Genomic DNA, 24,482 nt, shown 5'->3' on the forward strand with positions numbered 1-24,482 from the left:
TGGGTGGGTAGGGAAGTGGGGGGCGCTATGGGGGACTTTTGGGATAGTATTGGAAATGTAATTGAGGAAAATATGTAATAAAAATATTAAAAAAAAAAAGAATCAAGGTCTCGCATTTGTTACCTCAATATTTCTTCTCTAGGGTGGACATCTGAAGGAGTAAATGGCTAATGTTTATGGCCCCATAAGGCCAACGGTGATAAAAGGGAAATTTACAGTTGGTAGAGGCGAATATGTAAATAAGGTTTAGAGCTTCTTCAAACATCAGCCTTCTAATTTGTGACAAGATAGACTATCTGTTAGCAGAATATGATCCCTGCCAGAGCCACCTGCTATCAATGAGTTACACTGAAGCTGTCAAGTGACAGAGATGAAGGTGGCACTCACATTTTTTCCCGAAAAGGATATCACAGGGAAAAGAGAGAGAGAGAGAGAGAGAGAGAGAGAGAGAGAGAGAGAGAGAGAGAGAGAAGAAAGATACTCTTCACTGTCCCTCATTACAATGTCAACATGACCTTAATGTGAATTAGCACATTGCATTAAGGAATTGATAAAGGGCCAGGCAGAGCTTGACATGAATCAGTTTAGTATTTCAACGTAGACGAGATATGGCTTGCAGGGGTCAGTTGTGTGTGGAAACTCCGGGAATAAATCCCCCCAAATCCTTAACAGAATATTTTCCCCCCAGAAATGTGGACATCTAACTATCACACATTACTTCTAAGACTTCAGATTCACTTCTTCCTCAAATATCACCATGTAATCCTAACCAAATCACACAGAGTAACATCTTGTGGATTATCTGTACCTTATAATGATTTTATAATTCAGTTTTAGATCTGAAGTGCATTCAATATTTTCTCAGCAAAAGCTCCAGAGACCATAATATTTGCAGAAGCATCAACCACTTTTAGGGGTGTTACTTTCTAGGGACCTGTTGCATTTCACTGTGGGAAAGGAAAATAATCAGAGTGAGATACAATATTATCAAAAATGAAATGTTATTCATTTATACCCTAGGATATAAAAGTAAATAGCTGATCAAATAGAAATTGATTGATTACTGTGTGTATTTACTCTGTGAAAGTCTAAGTAATTTTTTTTTCTTGGTGATTTTTCTTAGGTGAATTTTCTCTGAATTTAAACAACGAAGACACACATTCTGTGGGATGTCTTCTGATACACGTTTGTGGCTGGGATGGGGGGACTTTTGACTACTGCACAATTCTGCTCTCAACAGCCCTAGGAGTTTATAAGTATGCAAAGTGGAAACAGATCATTCTGTGAACTTCTCCCAGGCAAAAGTAGTTGTCCACTTCTTCAGGGGAAGAGAGGCAGCTAAACTTTACAAAGGAATCTGGGGGTGATAGAAAGTACTCTAAGCTGCCATCGTCGGCGCGTTTTACTGTTCACCTCTGACTCTGAGAATCTGTTGCTATCCGCCACCATGGTGAACTTCACAGTAGATCAGATCCGTGCCATCATGAACAAGAAAGCCAACATCCGGAACATGTCAGTCATCGCCCATGTGGATCATGGCAAGTCCACGCTGACCGACTCCCTTGTGTGCAAGGCCGGCATCATTGCCTCCGCCCGAGCCGGGGAGACGCGCTTCACTGACATGCGCAAGGATGAGCAGGAGCGCTGCATCACAATCAAATCCACCGTGAGCTCTCTGAGAACGACCTGAACTTCATTAAGCAGAGCAAGGATGGCTCGGGCTCCTTTATCAACCTCATCTACTCTCCAGGCCATGTGGACTTCTCTTCAGAGGTGAGAGCTGCCTTGCGTGTCACGGATGGAGCTCTGGTGGTGGTGGACTGTGTGTCTGGCGTGTGTGTGCAGACAGAAACGGTGCTGCGCCAGGCCATCGCTGAGAGCATCAAGTCCGTCCTGATGATGAACAAGATGGACCGGGCCCTGCTGGAGCTGCAGCTGGAGCCCGAGGAGCTCTACCAGACCTTCCAGCACATTGTGGAGAATGTCAACATCATCATCTCCACCTACGGTGAGGGTGAGAGTGGGCCCATGGGCAATATCATGATTGACCCCATCCTGGGCACCGTAGGCTTTGGTTCTGGCCTGCATGGCTAGGCCTTCACCCTGAAGCAGTTTGCAGAGATGTATGTGGCCAAGTTTGCAGCCAAGGGTGAGGGCCAGCTGAGTGCAGCCGAGCGTGCTAAGAAAGTAGAGGACATGATGAAGAAGCTGTGGGGAGACCGGTACTTTGATCCGGCCAATGGCAAGTTCAGTAAGTCAGCCAGTAGCCCAGATGGGGAAAAACTTCCCTGCACCTTCTGCCAGCTCATCCTGGACCCCATCTTCAAGGTGTTCGACGCCATCATGAACTTCATGAACTTCAGGAAAGTTCCTTCATGAACTTCAGGAAGGAGGAGACAGCCAAGCTGATCGAGAAGCTGGACATCAAGCTGGACAGCAAGGGCAAGGGAGGACAGGAGGGCAAGCCATTGCTCAAGGCTGTGATGTGCCGCTGGCTGCCTGCAGGGGACGCCCTCCTGCAGATGATCAGCATCCACTTACCGTCCTCCATCACTGCACAGAAGTACCATTGTGACCTGCGGTACGAGGGGCCACCTGACGATGAGGCCGCCATGGGTATTAAGAGCTGCGACACCAAAGACCTCCTTATGATGTACATTTCCAAGATGGTGCCAACCTCTGACAAGGGCCGCTTCTATGCCTTTGGTAGAGTGTTCTCTGGGGTGGTGTCCACGGGCCTGAAGGTCCGGATCATGGGCCCCAACTACACGCCTGGGAAGAAAAAGGAACTGTACCTGAAGGCTATCCAGAGAACCATTCTGATGATGGGCCTCTACGTGGAGTCGATTGAGGATGTGCCCTGTGGAAACATTGTGGGGCTGGTCGGAGTGGACCAGTTCCTTGTGACGACCAGAACCATCACCACCTTTGAGCACGCTCACAATATGCGCGTGATGAAGTTCAGCGTCAGTCCTGTCGTCAGGGTGGCAGTGGAGGCCAAGAACCCAGCTGACCTGTCCAAGCTGGTGGAGGGGCTGAAGCGGCTGGCTAAGTCTGATCCTATGGTGCAGTGCATCATTGAGGAGTCTGGAGAGCATATCATTGCTGGCGCTGGTGAGCTGCACCTGGAGATCTGCCTTAAGGACCTGGAGGAGGACCATGCCTGCATCCCCATCAAGAAATCTGACCCTGTTGTGTCATACCGGGAGACAGTCAGTGAGGAATCCAACGTGCTGTGTCTTTCCAAGTCCCCCAATAAGCACAACTGGCTGTGCATGAAGGCCAGGCCCTTCCCCGATGGCCTGGCAGAGGACATCAATAAGGGGTGAGGTGTCTGCCCGCCAGGAGCCCAAGGCACGTCCTCGCTACCTGGCCGAAAAGTATGAGTGGGGCGTTGGTGAAGCCCGCAAGATCTGGTGCTTTGGCCCTGATGGCACTGGCCCCAACATTCTCACCAACATCACCAAGGGCATGCAGTACCTGAATGAGATCAAGGACAGTGTGGTGGCTGGCTTCCAGTGGGCTACTAAGGAGGGCGCTCTCTGTGAGGAGAACATGCGTGGTGTGCGGTTTGATGTTCATGATGTGACCCTGTATGCTGATGCCATTCATTGGGGAGGTGGCCAGATCATCCCCACAGCATGTCGCTGCCTCTATGCCAGTGTGCTGACCACACAGCCCCGCCTCATGGAGCCTATCTATCTGGTGGAGATCCAGTGTCCTGAGCAAGTGGTGGGTGGCATCTACGGTGTCCTGAACAGGAAGTGTGGCCAGGTGTTTGAGGAGTCCCAGGTGGCTGGTACCCCCATGTTTGTGGTCAAGGCATACCTGCCTGTCAATGAGTCCTTTGGCTTCACCGCTGATCTGCGATCCAACACCGGCGGGCAGGCCTTCCCCCAGTGCATGTTTGACCACTGGCAGATCCTGCCTGTGGATCCTTTTGACAACAGCAGCCGCCCCAGCCAAGTGGTAGCTGAGACCCGCAAGCGCAAGGGCCTGAAAGAGGGCATCCCAGCGCTGAACAACTTCCTGGACAAACTGTAGGCAGCCTGATACTGTCACACGCTGCACAGTGCCCACTCATCAGAAGACACCTTGAGACTGCCCCACAGTGCTCCTCTAGAGACTGCTGGGGCCACCCTGACATCACTCAGCACTCACTTGCTACCAATTCTATTTATTTCGGAATTACAAGGCAGCGGGAATCTCTCTGCAGGCTGGACTGGCAGGCTGTGGGGTGGGCGGGACAAGGCTCTTGGCATTTTCAGAGGGAAACATGCAGATGTCCAAAAGTCTAAATAAATGCATTCAGAGGTTTATGGGGTCCATGGCCAAGTGGAGTTCGCCCAGAGTGGGAGTTGGGGTAAGTGCCTCCAGGAAGGCAGGCAGCCTGCCTTAGACTTTGCAACCCAGCTGTGGGAATCATTGGAGTAATAAACTACAGTGGTTGATCCTAAAAAAAAAAAAAAAAAAAAAAAAGTACTCTAACCAATATTATTACACAGCATTCTAATTTCCTCTAAGCTGGGGAACAGAAATACACAGTTACACACATCCCAACCATTTCAATGGCTAAGGCTGAAGATTAACTTTTATTGAAACTGTTTGGTTTGGAATTTTAGTTCCAATCCAAAATTGTACTCACAGAATCATACTCTGACCATTGTACTTTCATATGCAGAATGCATTAATAGAGCCTCATCCATCTGGTAATTCAGAGAAGTCAAGTTTGAGAGAGAAGTTATCATAAGGATGCTATACTACCCTATGTAAAGCAACCATTAAGGTAGGGAATTGTGTGCTTCATGTTCACACACAACATAGCACCCGTGGGAAGATTACATTTTAACCCATTTTATCTAATTTTCCCATTTCTGTATATACAAACTATAATATTGAGCTATGATTCCTTTAGTATCTTCAAACATTTTTAGAAGCTTTATACATAAGTAGCATATACTAGTCTATTTTATGATGTAAATTATAGCTTGAATCACACACTTAGGAGTTAGTAGCAGCACAAATTTGTGTAATTACAAGAGGTTTTTACCTACTCTACAAAATGATCTATTTTGGGCTCTAATTCTCTCAGAATTGCTTTGCTCCCTGACACCTACATGGCCTTAGAGAATATATGATAGGCTCCTAGAAGCAGCTACAAAATTGACCCTGTAACACTAACTTCTTTGATAATATATCTGTGGTCAGAAGAACTCTCAAAGGGTTTCTATCTCTGTCCCCTCTCAATATGTAGTGTACCTGTCCTTTATAATCTCATCCCCTTGGCTTAGTGGGATGGCGAATAGGAGTATTGGATTACATTGTGTAAGAAAAATCAAGGAATTTTGCAGATGATGCTAAGGTGATCACAAGTGGACTATGAATTGTCAAGAAGTCTTGGATGGATCTTACCTATCAGATAAGCCTTAGTAGAACTGGGCCCTTTCTGAGGAAAGAAACTGTAATAATGAGTTTTCTTACATTAGATCTCAGCAGGGAGCTGGCACTGGCCTCCAGGATTTGTAAGTGGTCCCTTGTCAGCATCCAACAGGTCCTAAGGAGAATGTCTTCCATCAGGAAGGGCATGGATTACTCCTACAATGATGGAGTTTGGAAAGGCATCATTGCCTGGTTAAATCTCCAGATGAAGGCACACCTGGGTAACTGTGATTTTTACCCTTCTGAGGCCCCAAGCAAGAAACCCATCTTTGTACAAAACTCTGAGCCAATGATCAAATATCTTTTTAAGCTATGGTGGTTTTGGTTGGTTCTTATTCCACTCTAGAACATTGATGCAACACTCCAATCAAGGAAAAAAATAGTTTATACACTTGATTTGGTTGAATACTTTGAAAATGTGGCTATCAATCTTACCATCAATTATTAAGAGACATTTTCTTTATAGTTTTTAGTACAATACTATGCATTTATTTATTCTACATTTATCTTTCTATAAGGCAGTATACAAAGCTCTCTGTGCTGAAGACATTCTGATTTGCAAACTTTCAATCTCCTGTCTTAGAAATTGTGGAACACACATTTCCTTTAGAAAATTTTCTTGTGCACAGTAATTTTAGCAATAAGGCCACACTGCCTAAGATTTCTATGTTATTCCTGTAGGAATTAAGACTGATGTGCTCTCTCTCTCTCTCTCTCTCTCTCTCTCTCTGTGTGTGTGTGTGTGTGTGTGTCTTTCTATTTCTCTCTCTCATCAGAAACACACAACTCTAACTCTCTATCTCTCTGTCTCAATCTCTATATCTTTATCTGGGACCTATTTATTCCCAGGCATGAACATCTCTTCTGCATTTGGGGATATAGATTGTCCTGTTTTCATCTTGCCCTGGTAGAATCTATCCTACACACACTTAGTAATGTTCAAATGCTCATCTGACTATGTCACTTCTAGTCCATACTTAAAATAACTCTCGATAAAATTCAAAGCCCATCCGAATGGTTTCTCTTTACCTTCCTCTATGAGTTCCTGTCACTGCCAGCTATTCTGAGCTTTCCAGCAATACTAGGCTTGCCACATCTGGCTTTGCTTTACTGCTCTGTAAACCAGAGCTCTGATACACATGCTCTGATTTGTGTCTCTGCTTAGATCCTCCCTCCTTACCCCTTACATTGCCCCCCTGTGCCAGAACCAGGTGAGGCAGAGGATTGGATGAGCACAATGGGCTAAGATTTGCAGAGATGGCTTTGACTCCATCTTAGTGTCTATTAGGTGATGTTACTGTACCTTCTCATTCACATCTCCACTGTGGGTGTCAGTCTCAAGAAAGGAATGTTCCCAGTGTAGTTCCTTGACAGAGGTGGCATGTATCAAAGTTTGTATTGTTACGACGGGTTTCTTCTCATTTTACCACCACAAGATTTTTTTGGACATGATTTTACGATAGGGAATTAATGGAGTATTAGAAAAAGGAATCAGAATTTAAAATTACAAAAAAGGTGGTCATTTTTCTGTTATTTGAACAGGTAGCTAGAACTACTCTAGCTACTTGCTCACTGAGTGGCTGGGTTTATAAAACCAGCACAAAGTTTCCTCCCTTCCCATAAATAGAAATTGCATTTTATATTTATATTGCAGACTATAATCTCTGCAACTAAATGAAACCCATTGAGAAATATCTACAAAATGGTGCTGTAGTCTTGATGCTGTATATGTTATTCAGTGGGTAGCCCATAAAACCATTGATCTTCACCATTCTCAGCAAGTGTCACGTGTTTTTGGCAGAGGTGGGCCAACCATTCTTTTACCAATAGATTCTGGAGTTTGCAATTAACCCTGTTGTTCTTCCCATAACAAAAACAAAAACCAAACCAAACCAAACCAAACCAAACAAAAAAACAAAGGAACAAAAAACAAAAAAATGGTTTCCTTTCCCTTTGCAGGGCACCCTGCGTCTATGATTTAGTGAAATCTTTGGCTTCACAGTCTCTCCTCAAATTAGGCTTCTGGCTTTTACTAATTTCCTCCTCTAGTCTTAAAATTACTGTTTTAGGATCACTGGACCAGACTCCCATAGCAAAACAGAAATCCATCAGTGTCCTGTCTAGTAAGTGAGAGTGACCATCTTTCCAATCATTACTACTGCCCCATGAATGAGACAGTGAGGCTAAGTCCAGCTGGCCCCACCCACACGGATCCTGAGCAGATGAATGGTGTTTGTTTAAGTGAGTTAAAGTTTAAGATGGTTTGTTAAGGAGCAAATGAAGCCAGGCAAACTGTAGAGTTAAAGGCAATGTTCTGTCAACTACTCTTGTCTTAGACTCAGTAGCCTTTTAAACGTGAATGAGACGTTTAAATATCATAAAAGTCATTCTATATAGTTTTCTTTGTTTGTTTCAGGATGAAGATGGAGTGCTTGGGGATATTATGTTTTTTCTGATCTTAGCAAAGGAAAAAATCTTGTAAAGAAAAGGCTAAAACATAATTCAATTATTGCTGTCATGAGGATGTGATCCAACATTTGTTCTTGTTTGTTTGTTTGCTTGCTTCCTTGCTTGTTTTTGGATTGCTTTCTTATGGGATGTAGTAAAGCATCCTTTTCCTGCTTCTTTAAAGTTAGATGTGACCACAGGATTGACATCGGCCATTAAAATAGGAGTGGAAGTCCTAGGAGCCAGTGTGTGATCATCAGCCATCACCTTCTCTTTCCATTTGCCTGAGTGACAGTACAAGCTACTTGTTGCATCCACCTGTGTTTTAAAATGAGGCTAAGACCAAACAGAGCATCCAGGTGTCCAGACATGAACCTGTAGCTAGAGCTGTGGTTGCCTGTTAACCTTCGGCAGAGTCCTCCTTCATCTTCCCAGACAGATATGGTTTGTACTAGGTCCTAGGTGAGGTTGTGTAGTGGGTACTTACTCCATCTGGAGTGTTATGCCACTGGCCTTAACAAGCTGTTCAGGATACTGAAGAGGCAAATTCATTCTCCTCTGTGAGCAGCATCAAATATTTTGTCTTATAAGATATCATGTAGACATTTTTCTATGCCTCATAAATCTGCTATTAGCTAACTTTGTATGTCAGGTCTTAAATCGCTTAACATCTGAGCAAATACTTCTGCAGGTTGGCCCTTAAAATTATGACTTTTTACATGAATTATTCTTGCTGGTACATTTATATGTTAATCTCCAAGGAATATAACAAATTGTTGTTTACAAAGTATAAGAAAGCCCACAGCATGGAACAATTTTATCAGTGGCTCCAGCACACAGAAGTCAGTGACTCTATGCTGATTCTGTGAACTTTTAGGAATAATTGCTACATCTGCTGCCTTAATAAGTAGAGTTTATGAACACAGATAACAGAAGAGTTTCTTAAACATAGGATGGACAACTACATGATATTCTTTTAAACCAGGCAAAAGCTAGCTAAACTCTATTTTTTCATTGATTTCATTTTTAACCTCTTCCTGTTAGCAGAGTGGTCGCAGTGCCCTATGAAATAAACGACCCCTCCATTTTCCTGTGGGACCTTTCCAGGGTAGACACACAACCTTTATACAAGTTAGGGTTTCATATGTAATAACTCAACTTGTATACTGTAAATCTATGAGATTGTGTGATTATTTTCTCCTTTTACTAATTGGGCACATGGTGATTTAGCAACTCATCAAATACCACAAAGAATGCAAACAGAGCAAAGTTGTATTGAAGCCAGTGGTGGCAGGTTTGATGGCCTTAGATTGTTTTAATCAACTGTGTACAATTGAGATGAAGCTTCAAAGTTCTCTTCACCCAAGTTGGTTCCCACAGTGTCTTGGCACCTGGAACATTACTACTCTAGGTGGATTTATTGAGGTCAATCATTGCCCTTATTTAAATTCTTTTTCAAGTTAGACAATGCTGCTGAAAGGGACTACACACCAAACTTGTAAGTGTGAAGCTGTTACTTGTATTAAGTTATGAGCTAGTCTTATCCTAGTTAGAGACAGAATGAGTTTGCAAGGTTTCTAATAGCCAAGAAGTCATCAAGATGGGGAAGGGTCTATATTATTTTCTTGTCCCTATGACAAAATGCATCACAGAAGCAACTCAAGGGAGAAGTTATTTGGGCTCACAGTTTTCAGGAATGTTGTCCATAGTCGTGGGGTAGATGATGTGATTCTGATAGTTTCACTGAAACATAAGAAACAAGACGATGTCATTCATTCCTTGGTGGATTTGTCAGCAGAGAGAGGACTGGAAGAAAGTCTAAGCTATAATTCTCAATGACCACACCCAGTGGTCAAGGTCTTCCAGTTTAGCCCTATTTGCCATAGTTTCTACAACCTCCCTAACTGTATCAGCAACTAAGGGCCAAGTATTCAAACACATGAGCCCATGGAGATATTTCCCATCCAAATAATAACATTATCAGGGAACAAAAATGTGGGACGTTAGAGAATGTTTTTGTATGTTGTCTATTGCTGTGGTAAAACATTGACCGAAAGCAACTTGCAGAGAGAGGGGTGTATTTCAATTTATAAGTTCTAGTCCATTGCAGATGGAAGCCAGTTCAAGAGCTTAAGGCAGGAAGAAAAGGAAATGCCAAAGAGCAATGTTAATTACTGGCTAGATACCCATGTCTTGGCCAGCCTGCTTTTTTATTACAACCAAGTAAGCAGCACTGTCTGCCGCGGATTGGTCCCTCCCACACCAATCATCAATCAAGATCTGCTTCATAGGTCAATCTATGAAGTGAACATCCACCTTCCCAGAAGATTTTAGCTTGTATCAACTTGACAGAACAACAATACTAAGAACAAAGACATCTCAAAGAAAGGCCAAACAATGAAATGAGAAAAGAAATCTCAAAGACCCCAAAAACGTAACTAGCACAGTTGGTTAAGACAACTCTAATTTGTATGATTTAATTATTTCAGAAGATGTTCAACACTCAAAGGAACCATTTTACATACACACAAAAGTCACACTGCCTAAGCAGTCGTCTCTCTTATTGTCATCCTTAAAAAAAAAAAATTATAAAGCATCCTATCAGTAAAGCCATTGGTATCTAGTTTCTCAAATGCTATTTTATATTTGTTATATTCTATTTATTATCTGTAGTTCATATGAGAAACTGATCCTTCAAAAAGGAAATCTTGGATAAGGGCAACTGGTAGTGTTGATGATACATAAATGAATTTAAGGAACATGTTTTGACTTTTTGAGTTTTGATTGACTGACTGATTGATGATAATTAACTTAGTGAATGCAATCTAGTAGCTGCAAGGGAGATAAAGCAAAATAAGGCAATGAAACTTGAGTAGAGTCCACAGAAGATTTTTCTATTCTGATGTTTACAGCTTGATGGGTGGATATCTGTAGACATTAGTGACCCTATGGTATGTCTCTGAAGAAGCTAATCTTGAGAACGTACCATCTTGTCCAACAGATAAAGTATTCATTTTATGTCTACATTACTCTAGACATATGGTACCCAGGATGTGGTTAATTTAATGTGGATGAACACATTGTTTAGTCCTGACTGTGGACGCATACCTATTTGGGCTGAATGGATTAGCTTGGTCAACTGACTCAATGTAGACAGGCAAATGCAGGTTTCTAACTATTTCTCAACTGCTAGAACTTTATCACCCTCCCACATCAGGGACTGTCACTTTCAAATCTCAGTTTAGTACAAATTTAAAAGTGAGTGGCATACACGGTTCTGTACTTGGACAGTAACAGTTCATTTTGGGGGCTTTCACACTCTTGGCTCTGTAGCTATCTTTAATATCTAGTTATAAATGATGAGATCTGACTTCTGAGATTATTGAAGGAAGGAGGCAACATACAAGAATATTAAATGATTTTCTTTGTGAGACCCTGGACAGAGATTGTCGAAGGAGTTATAGAGCTTTGGAGGGTTCTCCTGTCAGGAGGCTATTCATAAAAGCACATTGCTTACAGTGGCAGGCATCAGAGGAGACAAGCCAGAGAGTAATTAAAGTTAATTGATGCAGCATTGTTCTCTATACTGTGGCATTCAAATATTCAAGAAATGTATGCTAACTCGTCAGACTCCTTTTCTATCTACCAAAATGGCAATAAATAAAGATATGAGAAGTATATTGAAGGGAGAGTTTTTTTATTTTTCCTGGCCTTAGATTGAGTAGACAGACTGACTTCCTTAGCAACATAATAAAGCATTAAAAAAACAAACCAAATCAACCAACTAACCAAACAATAAACTTGCTAACTTCATATGAACCTTAAAGGATACAGAGTCACTTTATATAGTAGTCTCTGCTTATAAATGGAGTTAAATTAAAATACAAAATAAGTTTATCCATGTTAAGGTTCACATGTAGTTCATCATGTTTACTAACAATTTGACCTCTGGTATTCATTTTCTTTCTTTTTCTCTTCCATCATCTTAATATGCTCATGAAAACAAATTTTGGCTACAATTATTCCACTTAAGTCTGTATTGAAAGAGGTTAACTAAATGCAAAAACAACCGAAACACAGTTGGAGTTTTATTTACTCTGCAATAACTATCTACGACTAACTAGTGTACCTTCAAATCTTTTCCTCTTTCTTTAAACCATACCATAAAATTTTCTATATAAGAAGTTAGCAAAGGACTGAGCAATATCAAAAATAGCAGTTAACATTTGCTGAAATTGTATGTTCAAATCCACATGTTTCTCATGCTCTGGAAACTATGCTTGATGTGTGCATGTTGTAACTCGAGATTGAGTCACCCAGAATGGCTATGAAGTCTGGGGGTCATCAATGTAACTTTTCAAAGAACGAACCACAGATATTTGTACGCATTTGTGATAAATACAAGCAGCTGATATCAATGCAGAGACAGAGGAAGGCTTAATAAGGGACTATGTCTAAAGGTGTGTGAAAGACTTGAAGCAAACAGCTTTAGTTCTGAAAAGGAAGGAACACTTACTTACAAAAAGTAGCTTTAAGTGTAGAAAGGGCCACTCAGGGGTACCCCTGGCCTTACACAAGGGACATTTCATCCCACAATCCATCTGGAAGAACCCTGAGTAATATTGAGTATCCCAGTCACACTCTCCTTTCCCACTCTGGCCTCCTGTAATTCTCTTATTGGCTGGGGGGGGGTCAGAGATCAAGTTTCAGGGGTTAGAAAAATTAAGTGGCCTTTAACAGGCAGATGAAAATAGTGATCAGGACCAGCAGTTTTGTTTGTCTCTTAGTCCTTTGGTTTGACTTTTTCCCCTCAAGTGAAATTCACAAATATTACCAATACACTTGTCCTCTCTTCCTGTCTTCATGAATCATGTCACCAAAATAGAAATCTGAGTCATTCCAAAACTCCTACTGTAGATACTTCATGTAACAACTAGCCCCCCCCACCCCCCGCCCCTGACCAAATGTGAATGCATCAGGCAAGAAAACCCCAAGAAAAAGTGGGTTCCGGCCTTCCCTTTGCGATGAAAAAAATTGGAAAGACAGGTTATATCTATAGAACATGATCCAAGTCAAAAGCCCAGAATTCTCCAAATTGGCTTAGAAGCATTTCCTAGCTACCACTGCCTCCTAACTCGTTGACCTGAAATAGACTCCTACTACGAATGCCACAGCTGCAGACATCAGCAACTCGTAGGAAGTTAAAATCGACACTGTCGGGGAGCAAAATTGCCCTCTGGTCACCAGCTGATATGCTCACACCCCCCAACTCCCTCTTCCTGCAGTAATCAAGCCCAGGATGATTATGTCTGCTGATGTGTTTCATCTCCCAAGAAACTCTTTAAGTCTTCTTTGGAAGTTCTTGCTGCTCTATCTGTTGGAAGTGCTTCTGAGAGGGCCTGGCTAATTGCTTGCTAGCTCTACGAGTCAGCCAGAGAGCGACGATCGGCCTGAAATTGGAGCAAGCCATCGATGTTGATAAATTGGCTCTGGACTCAACCCACACGGCCTTTGAGAACTCATAAGGGCCACAGGCTGTCACAGTGTAGATGGCTCAGATAAGGAGCCTACTCCAAGCAGAAGTGTCAAAATGTAAGCCAGTGTCTGCAAGCTTTATATTGCCGTCCTTGGTTTTGTAGGTGATACCTTGATCCAGGTGGTTCTGTGTCTGTAGAGTAAGGCTGCATACTGATGGGTATCTTCAAGTTCAGTCCATACTGTGTATTTCTTAGGCCTCTGCTCAGCTTGCAACTGCCTCTGCTATTCACAGAACTATCAAACAATCGAAGTCTTATTTCCCTGCTCCATCAAATAAGCGATATATGGTCTTATCAAATCCTTCTCAGAGGCGACATAGGCTTTCCTAGTGGATGTCAGTAGCAGGCTTAATTGACACAGGATGGTTGAGGAGATTCGCAAATAACCCGTAAGGTATAAGGTGAACTGATATGCAGTAATTAGTGTTACCATGCATAGAGGCACTGTATTTCCAGTCATTCTTGACGAGTTAATTGACAACCACATGACTCCAACATTATACCTCCCAAAGGCTCCCATTATAAATAAGCCAAATCTTCAACATAAGAAAAAAAAATACTCACATCTAGTGGCTTTGCATACACACATCTACTGTCCCTCCAGCTTTTGCTGCCTGCTGCTGTGTCCCTTAGTGCATGGCATATGATGGTGACCCCCCACTCCCCTCAGCCTAGCCTCACATTTCCAATCTATGTGAAAGTGGGGAAAATAGTAATGGCCTCCTCGTGGATCATCTTCACTGATTCCCTGTCCCCAGGTCACTCCTGATAATATCAACATATTATCAACACTTCAGGACACCATCTAAGATGGAAATAGGCTTTAAATGTTTTTATTTGTTGCTATCACATTTACTTTGTGTCCCCTAGAAACCCCAGTTTGGGGCACAGTTCTTGGAAAAGGGTACTTGTTAATTGCTGAAGGTATTCATTTAACTCTAAATTCTACTGGCATATATATATATATATATATATACACACACACACATATATATATATATATATATATATATATATACACATGAGCAGATTTGAAAGACAGAGTGTATATATATGTGTGTGTATATATATATATGTATATGTATATATATAGAGAGAGAGGAAATATGGATACAGATATAGATATAATCATAAAAGGTTTTGTGAGGATTACTGTTGTGCTAGAGAGTAAGCTGTAGGGTGCATGCATATTGAATTATTAGGACCATGAAGACATTGAAAAAAATCACCTTTTTCGTAGAAAGAGACTCTGTTGCTTAGTTTTGAGCATCTATTTAACATGATTAAGAACTTCCCAGAATGTTTGGAAAACACCATCTCTGGTTGTGTCAGTAAGGATATTGCTAGAAGAGTCTAGTCTTTGAACCCGTACCCAGTAAGGACAATCCACCCTTACCCACTGCAGGCAGGCATCACCCAAACCTGTGTGCCTGATGGGACAATCATTGGTGGCAAACATGAATATGAATACCATCCCTGTCTTCTGAAGCTGCACCTCCCACTTTTGCTTACTATTAGAACTCAAAGCTTTGGCCTCTAGTGCTCACCCCAGAAGCTGGTCATGTTCTCACATTGTTGAGACTAACACCTCTGGTCTCCTGTTCTCTGACATTCTGATGTGTATTGAGCCACACTTCTCCCTTTTCCTGGTTATTTGACTTTTAAATGGTTAGGCACAAGATTTCTCAGCTCCCCACTGCTAGAGCCAATTCTCACATACATTCTTTCCCTTACTGAGACTGTTTTACTTGAGAATGTCACTTGAGAGGGGTTCTAATGCTTTCTCAGATTTGAAAAAAGATGTTAGTTTGGAGCTGCGATGAAAGGATGGACCATCTAGAGACTGCCGTATCCAGGGATCCATCCCATAATCAGCTTCTAAACGCGGACACCATTGCATACAATAGCAAGATTTTGCTGAAAGGACCCAAATATAGCTGTCTCTTGTGAGACTATGCAGGGGCCTAGCAAACACAGGAGTGGATGCTCACAGTCAGCTATTGGATGTATCACAGGGCTCCCAATGGAGAAGCCAGAGAAAGTACCCAAGGAGCTAAAGGGATCTGCAACCCTATAGTTGGAACAACATGATGAACTAACCAGTACCCCGGAGCTCTTGTCTCTAGCTGCATATGTATTGAAAGATGGCCTAGTCGGCCATCACTGGAAAGAGAGGCCCATTGGACTTGCAAACTTTATATGCCCCAATATAGGGGAATGCCAGGGCCAAAAGAATGGGAATGGGTGGGTAGGGAAGTGGGGGGCGCTATGGGGGACTTTTGGGATAGCATTGGAAATGTAATTGAGAAAAATATGTAATAAAAAATATTAAAATTTTTTTTAAAAAAAGAAAAAAGATGTTAGCATATAGACTATATTGAGCCTTCCTTCAATGTATACATATATTGTTTTTAATAGAAATTCAAGCAACATACTAAAACTTTTCAAATGATTAAGCCAAGTGGAAAAGTAACTGTGACTAGACATTTCTATTTTTCCATTTTGTTTTACTTTACTTTATGTGTGTGTGTGTGTGTGTGTATGTGCATCATGTATGTTTTGGTTCCTACTGGGCACAGGAGAGGGTATTAGATTGCCTGGAACAAGCGTTATTGGCAGCTGTGAGCTGTATGATATGGGTTCTGGGAACCAAACAAGGGTCTTCTGCAAGAATAGCAAGTGCCTTTTATTATTTGAGCCATTTCTTTAGCCCTGTACCCCTTATTTCTACTATTGCTACTTAACTCTCAAAGGATAGAGCAAAACAGCCCTAACATGTATCCCTCCTACCCTGGCTCACTCTCCTTTTTCCTCACTCTGTCTTTCAAATCTGCTCTAATAACCATGTAACTAAATGTAGGAAACAAGACTCTTGATGGTTATTAAAAATATTGAAATTATGTCCCCCCTGATTTTCTCACTTAAACTTCTTTCCTTTTATGGCTGTTACAATGACTTCCTCAAAGAAAGAAATATTAAACCCTAGTAGATGCTAAAATATCTTTCTTGCAGACAGTTCAAAAGTTTCACATTGTTATATCTTTCCTATTGCCACAAACAGCATGAACACTATCAACTAATGCATTTTCTTCATACAGTACCTTCTGACCTGTAGAATTAGTATTTTAAACTAGGAAAAAATTCATTCTAAGTATTAGTAGAAGTCTGCCTGGTATATAAAGCCCTTATAATGTATTTGGAGTTGCTGGGAGTTGCAATATTGGCTATTTGATGTACCCATTCTAGTTTCCTTCTCTCTGAAATAATTCATTTTCTTTCTAAATGGAATCATGAAAATACTTAATAAAAATGGTAATACATCCAAGGGCACGTGGTCATAACTGAATGATTGATGGGGGGGGTGTTAGTGGGGTGCGGGTGGAGAGAATAGCAGCTGAAGGAGGTGTTAGGGTACTCATTAAGTGAGAGTGCGCTCCACGGCATTTTTCTTTTGAAAAACACTGAGCTGTGGTCAGGATTCTTTTTATAAATTTTATCTGGGATTAATGTGTCTTTCTCTGGTGGATATCTTATAACCAGTTACCAATCAATCAGACCAGAATAGAGAACTGCTATTTAGAAAATTAAGCTTGTGAATAATTTTGAAGACATAATCTTTTACATATCAGTCCTAGTAAGTATTTGAACTAGTGGGTCAAAGTCAGCCATTCTAATAGTAGGGGAAGAGTTTAAAACTATGCTTAACTTTTCATAAGAGATATAGATTCATAACCCTAAGAAAGTGCATGTTCAGCAGCAAGCTTTGAATTCTGTATCATCTCTCTGTATTTTGTTCTTCACCCCCAAACGGTAAATAAAAAGATTTTCACTCTGGAAGAAACTCAGACATAAATACCAGTTTGTTACCCAGCATATTCTCTAATCATCTACCTAAATTCTACTCCATTCTAATCTTGTTTGTCATAGAGGACTGGATGCCTGTGGCACAAAAGGCTCTCTCCCAGTATGTTAGCCAAAATCTGATAGATAAGATGGGGGCCCTGATGACAACTATTTGACTTCCTTGTAATCCCATGTGTTAGTTACCCCAACTTTATAACAGTGGAAAATCATCATCAAGGTAACTAGAAAAAAAAATCATGAAATAATAAAAGCTTGAGGAGTGTCTCAGAGGGTGAAGTGTTTGTTGTGCAGGTGTAAGGTCCTGAGTCTGAGTAGTTAGAATCTACATAAAGCCAGATGTGGCAACGCATATCTGTAATCTTGGTGCTATTACACTGAGATGGGAGAATCCTGGAACAGATACTCTGCTATGTGGTCAGTGAATAAAAAGAAAGAAACAACATAGAAGATTCGCAAACAAGGTGGAAGATGAATTCCAACACTCAAGATTGTTCATTGGCCTCCACACTTATGCCATGACATAACTGCTCTCTCTCTCTCTCTCTCTCTCTCTCTCACACACACACACACACACACACACACACCCATCCACACACATGCGCACATCCACACACAAACACACATACATATATTCTTTTTTTTTTTTTTTTGGTTTTTCGAGACAGGGTTTCTCTGTGTAGCCCTGGCTGTCCTGGCACTCACTTTGTAGACCAGTCTGGCCTCGAACTCAGAAATCCGCCTGCCTCTGCCTCCCGAGTGCTGGGATTAAAGGCGTGCGCCACCACGCCCGGCTTCATATATTCTTAATATATATATTCTTGCCAAAGCTAAAGTATTCTTCACATTAACTAGTCTAACCTTCCACCTCAACTCTTTTAGTCTATGCCTATTAATATTTTGATGAATTTTCCTCATCTAATAACTGTGGTGAAGGAGTGGATTTGTGACTTGATCTTCTTTTCGTAGTTAAGAATAAGCCTTCCTTCACTGATTGATTCAGCCTAAGTCTCCTTTATTTGCTGGCTATGGGATTGCCAAGGAGAAAACCAGGTGTCATTTTCATATTGGATCTAACAATGCAACTCCATCCACAAACTGTCTGAGTCTGTCCTTACATATCTCCCATCCCTGTAGCCCATCTCTTGCTGGTAACTGATCTTTCCTCTCTATCACCCTCATGGCTTCAATTAGCCTTTAGAAAAGTCACAGCTGAGGGAAATCATGGCTGCACTGTTAATTATTGTATAGTGTACTGGTGTATAGTTTGGCTGACACACAGAACTGCAATCACTGAATTCTGTAAGATACCATCTGGATGGCATCTATAGATTGGGAAGCTTACCTGTCTTTCTACAAGAAAACATAAGGACACTGAACATCGATGCTGTGATACTTCTGAGAAGTTTTGTTTTGGGTCACATTATCCTTCAGAATGTGGTCAGAAAAACTTAGAGATTAAAATTCTGGATATTTTGAATTCTGTCTAAATCTTTATAATCAGAATTTATGAACAAAGATCTTAGGTTTTTTTTTTTATTCCCACCTCCTAATGTACTGTGTCTTTAATGAATAACCAAAAGAATACCATTGTCTACTAAAAGGACACCTGTGAAGATATTATACTAATATTTCAGATATGCAAAAGAAAGTCTAAAGATGACAAAGCTGATAAAAATAATAGCTTTTTATTAATGGTAATATTAGTATTTTTTAAACATTTGTATATGGTACCTATTTATATTTAAAAATCAAAACACCTTCAGAGTTCAAGAGAAGACTCCGCAAATAGGAGACCCTGCTGTTCACCCAGAGGGTTAATTTACCATACCCACATGGCAGCTCACAACCATTTGTAACTCCAATTCCAGGGTATGCCACCCCCCTTTTGACCTCTGCATGCACATGGTGCACACATATACATGAAAATCAAGCACTCATCCATATAACATAAAATAAATAAGCCTGGAACAAGCAAACAAAACACATTTTAAGTTTCTGAAGAGCTTTTATGTACTGGTGGCTATATCTGTCAGTATGTTTCTTATCAGAAATTTAAACAATTACATAATTTGAAATTACATCACATCTATTAATACTAACAGAAATAGGATTCGCTGATAAAAAGTGGATTATCCAATGTAGAGGAATGCCAGGGCAGGGTGTCAGGAGTGGGTGAGTGGGTGGCAGAGCACACTCATAGAAGCAGGGGGAGGAGGGGTGGAATAGGGGGTTCCCGAAGGGGAAACCAGGAAAGGAGATAACAGTTTAAATGCAAATGAAGAAAATATCCAATAAAAGAAAAAATAGAAAAAGGTGGATTGTGTATTCTGAATTTAAAAGTAATAAATTGTTTCACACTTTTTATAAATATCTTCACTCTGTGACTTACTAGAAAGTAGCTGCTTCCCCCTTCCCCTTCTTTTGCAATTAGTTTGCTGTAGAGTCACAAGGACTTGTGAGTTTTGTACATTACCAGTCCAATCATGAGAAAAGAAGAGTAAAATTGTCTAATTGTACCCCAGAAGTATAATAAACACAATTTTATCTTACGGTGATATAACAGTTCCCTGAGGCAAAGTGTGAAAGCTAATATTTATTGCTAGCTGGACTAGGTTATGTCAAGTTGTAAGAAACCCTACCTCTCTACTTCTTGACCATGGTTTCGATGTAATTAGAGGATTATGCTGTCATGCCTTGTCCACTATGGTGGACTGTATCTCACCAAACTGTAAGCCAACGCAAACTCCACTCCTCTTAAGTTGATTCTTGTCAAGTATGTGAGCACAGCCTCAGATATCCAGTCAATGAAAAGATCAGTACTAAGAAGTGGGGCCATTGGTGTGATAAACTTGACCACAGGGTTCTCAGGCTTTTAGAACCAGATCATGGTGAAGAATATGGAAGTCTTTGTGGCTGCTTATAGAAGTCCTACTATATGAATATGAGGTCCATTCTGGTGGCAGATTGGAAGACCAGACTGGTGAGAAACATGGCAGCAGCAGCGGGATGACTCATACGATTTCACAGGGAGTAAGTTCACCATCATGGATGGGCTAGAGGCCATTGTTGTGTTCCAGCAAAGAATCTGGCCTCACTGCTCCATTATTTTGAGATGAGTATATATGATGAGTATATATGATGAGTATATATGATGAGTATATATGATGAGTATATATGATGGACTGATCTGTTTAGTGGAGGGAATTATTAAGTAGAATAACATTCATAATACTTCCTGATTGCTTCTCACTGCTCTTAGACAAGTCTACAGTGAATAGAGCAACACATGTAGCAGTCACTAAAGCTAATGTACAGTCTAGTAAAGTAAAGAATATAAGCTGCAAACCGTAGACAAGCTAAGTTCAGAGGAATATCATTGTTAGTAAGCCTAACACTATTAAAGGAAGCCAATTCCACATGGGACAACAGGAAAGGTATCCTGGGAGCATGGCTATACACTCTGAGGTCTCCAAACTATGAAGGTGAGAATGCATTCAGAAGAGTCTAAACTGAGAATCCCACCACGTGGTTTCCTAAACCTAGGGAAATGTTTCTTCAGGAGTCAGTCTGGAAAGGGCATACAGGCCAGTACAACTGTCGTCCACCAATGCTGGTTATATGTCAAAATGGCAGAGAATATGATAGTATGATTCATATGGCACTAGTGATACCATGATACAAGATTAAAGAGTGAGAGTGGTGTTGGGGATTTGCATCAAGGTTTCAGAAGGCTTCTGAGGCTGGGTAATCTATGGTGATGATGAAGTTCCTCCGAGGTAAAACATAAGATATAGGAAGACCCCTATAAAGGTTCAAGGGCCACCCACAAAGAAAGCTGTAAGCATGGAGTGAACACAGCCGAAGACTAGAGGTACATGTATTATAGGAGGCAGAGGTGGAGTGTTATGGGTGTCCAAGGCTGGTGGAACTCAATTGATTCTACCAACAATCCCAGATGCTAGGCATGGATCTGGAGTGACACTCTATTCTATCCCTCCTTCCTCCCTTTTGGAATGAGAATTGTTTACTTTGTGCCATTGTATATATTGACAACATATAACTTAGTGGCTCTTGTTGTTGTTATTCTTATTTTTATTATTTTAGCAGGCCGTCATATTTAAGAGATTGGATTTGAGTCTACGAAGAGACTTTCGGTTTTTGAACTGTGCCAACATCAAAAAAATTGAGGGCTTTTTCAGGTGGACTGAATATAATTTGTTTTGTGAGATAAGAATGAGACTTTAGGGGACAAGGTTGGTGGGTTACAATTTAGAATGCTAAATTTGTGTATTAGGTTGACATTGATACAATTGAGATGGTTAATATTCATTGTCAACCTGACTAGCGTTAGAATGACTCCCATGTCCACTGTGAAGGAATATCTAGAGAGGTTTAACTGCATAGGAGTGACCTACCTTAAATGTGCCAGGACTACTAGTGGCTGGCATCCAATTATTAAAATACAGAAAGTATGAAATACCAGAACACATTTGTTCTGTTTATTTCCTGACTATGGAAAAACTGTGCCCACCCACCCACCCCTCCGATGTTCTTTTGGTATGCTTTTCCCACTAGGATGTACTAAATCACCCAACCTGTAAGCCAAATACTTTTCTCCTTTGTTACTTAGTGCCAGATATCTGGTCACTGCAACATGTGAATCTAGGTGATACATATATAGTTTGGGAACTATGGGCTTCTATTAAGCTAGCATGGATCCAAGCTCACTTTGCTGAATTTGTTAGTAATTTTGAGTCAAGATCTCACTATTATATTCATAGAGCTGTCTTAGAGTTACAGTTTTACTGTTTCTATATCCTGACTACTGGAATTGCAGGGGCATGCTACATACCCAGCCTAATATGTTTTCCTATTTTATTTATAACCACCCCGTGAGAGACAAAATGTTACAGCTATTTTCCCATTTTACAGTTGAAGAAATAGAGGCATAGGGAAATGATATTCATGCAAACTCAGTGAAAGTATGGGTTTTAAACAGTCTGAGAGTGTGTCTTCATCCTAGCTTGCCTCCAGGTTAAGAACATAGAGATCAGGGATAGTCTTGGGGCAACTAAATTAACAAAACCTTGAGACATAGCCTTGTAATTGAAGAGTCAATTCCTCTGTCCCCTGCTATGGGACTCTTGGGCAATTTCTCAGCTCAGCTTTTCTGGTGAGGGTTTGGTTTCTGGAGAAAGGCCCCTTTCACAGAGACAAACAGTGAGTCCTGAAGACAGGGAGTTGCAAGTGTAAGAAGCAAGCACAGAAAGGTCCGGACATTATTTGTCTATCACACAATATACCTTTTTGCAAGTTAAACTGTTTTCCAAATTTTATTAAGGATTCTTCCTTCCTGAAATAATGAAGGTCTCCAGATGGGTGGCATTCACAAAAGCATGGGTTCTTTGAGTGGGTTTTCAACATCTCAAACTGCAGGTCAAGGGTGGGAATGACTCCCTTTCTCAAATATGTGAGGAATTTCTAGAAGTTCCTTGGAGGGAAATGAACTTCATGAAAAATGTAACACAAGTATAGGGTTGTGATAGATCTAGATATCCTTTTCTTATTTTAACTACATACAATTTAACTTCTCAATAACAGGTCAAACTGGAGTTGTATATTCTTATTTAAATAATTAACATTTTTTCTCATTACGCAATAGTTTAAATTTGTTATCTAGACAAACACTGATATAATACTATCATTTTTTTCCTTTCAGTTAAGGAATTGTAAGTTAGTATGATAAGCTTTTAGGTGAATTCTTCTTGTCCAGTATTTCAACAGACTGATTATTTTATGAAATAAAGAGAAAAGTAGAGAAACATACACTCACACACACTCAAAAGTAGTTTCATAAAGTTTAAAAAATCACCAGGAGGTGTTTTACTAGCTGCTCATGACTTAGAGGGCATTGGCAATGAAGAAGTTAAACATTTTCTGATTTCTCTCAGATCTTAACCAAAGAATCATTCAGATCTCTAAGCTGTTTCTAATTAGGTGTTAATGACCTCGAGTTGTGCGAGTTTACCATGTTCTGTACCTCATTTGATTTCCCCCCCTGGGCTAAAACAATACCGAGAGGACTACAATGAAGATAAAATACACCTCCACGTCCCCCATGGTTATTGGATCAGAGATATATAAATACAGAGAAGTCCAGAGGGAAAGATTATTATTAACACTAGTTCCGTGACCTGTGTGAACCCAGAAATGAAAGTAATTATAGAGCTGTAGTGTGCTGGGTGAGGGGACCCTCGTCTGCAGAAATCATGAATGAAACAGACATGCAGAGGACCCTGGAACATCAGAGGCTGGAGATTTGAGGTCTAATATATTCTCTGAACAGAAGGATTTTTTTAAGAAAACAACATACAGTTCCTGAAGGAGGCATTAGAAAATAATTTTTGCCTTGGGTAAGAAGGACATTCTTATCTTCAATGTTCACCGAAAGAATTAAGTAAATAAAAATAACCATACATGAGGAAAATGCATAATATATATTATATACATAATATATAAAAATAGCTTTAATATATATAATATGTGTGTGTGTAGTTTTAATATAGCTACATTAGGTTAACAAAGCTCAGGATTAAAATTCAGTCACACACACAAATATATATATATGATTATATATAATATATATATGCATTATGCATATAGTAGGTACTTTAGTGCTTGACAGCAAATTGCTATCACTGTCTGTAAATTTTTCAAAGTAATCTTATATAGGATTTTGAATGAATTCCAAAGGTTTATCCTTTAATTTTTTAAGTCAACTGGCTATTCTGTGTCCTGCATGCTGCAGTTTTCCAACTAAGAATGGATGACAAAGAAGTATTTAGTTTCCAGTAATCTTTGGTATCACACTTTATGTATTTTTATTATGAAGTTCAGACTTACTATAACTATAAAACTAGTAACACCTCAAACTAAGGAATCATTTCATTGTTAACAACACAAAAATAAAAACAAACAAATAAAACAATAAAAAAGCAAACAAACAAACAAGAAAAAGAAGAAGAACATCAACACATACCCCAACTCAACTGACTTTAGCCAAGGATTGAGAAGAACAAGAGTTACCAAACAGTATTCTGGAGGGCTGTTAAATTCATAACTTTTGTCTAGCCTAAAAAAAATATTGCTTTAAAATAAAGTGACATGGGTATCATTCAAAGAGAGGTTGAAAAA

At 40.4% G+C, this 24,482-nt stretch overlaps 2 protein-coding genes across 2 annotated transcripts in view; one reads left to right on the forward strand and one right to left on the reverse strand.

Annotated features, from left to right (window-relative positions):
- The window catches only part of Tenm3 (teneurin transmembrane protein 3), a 1,292,348-nt gene that overhangs the window by 1,097,343 nt on the left and 170,523 nt on the right, over nt 1-24,482 (reverse strand). The gene's annotated exons all lie outside the window — the stretch shown is intronic.
- On the forward strand, nt 1,392-4,274 carry LOC110300023 (elongation factor 2-like). The gene is given in 4 exon segments (XM_021170064.2): nt 1,392-1,664; nt 1,667-2,341; nt 2,374-3,323; nt 3,325-4,274. Coding segments are annotated over 4 exon segments (2,562 nt in total). The 5' UTR covers nt 1,392-1,447; the 3' UTR covers nt 4,045-4,274.

The sequence above is a fragment of the Mus caroli genome, chromosome 8 (genome assembly GCF_900094665.2).
Source record: "Mus caroli chromosome 8, CAROLI_EIJ_v1.1, whole genome shotgun sequence".
Classification (NCBI taxonomy): Eukaryota; Metazoa; Chordata; class Mammalia; order Rodentia; family Muridae; genus Mus; species Mus caroli.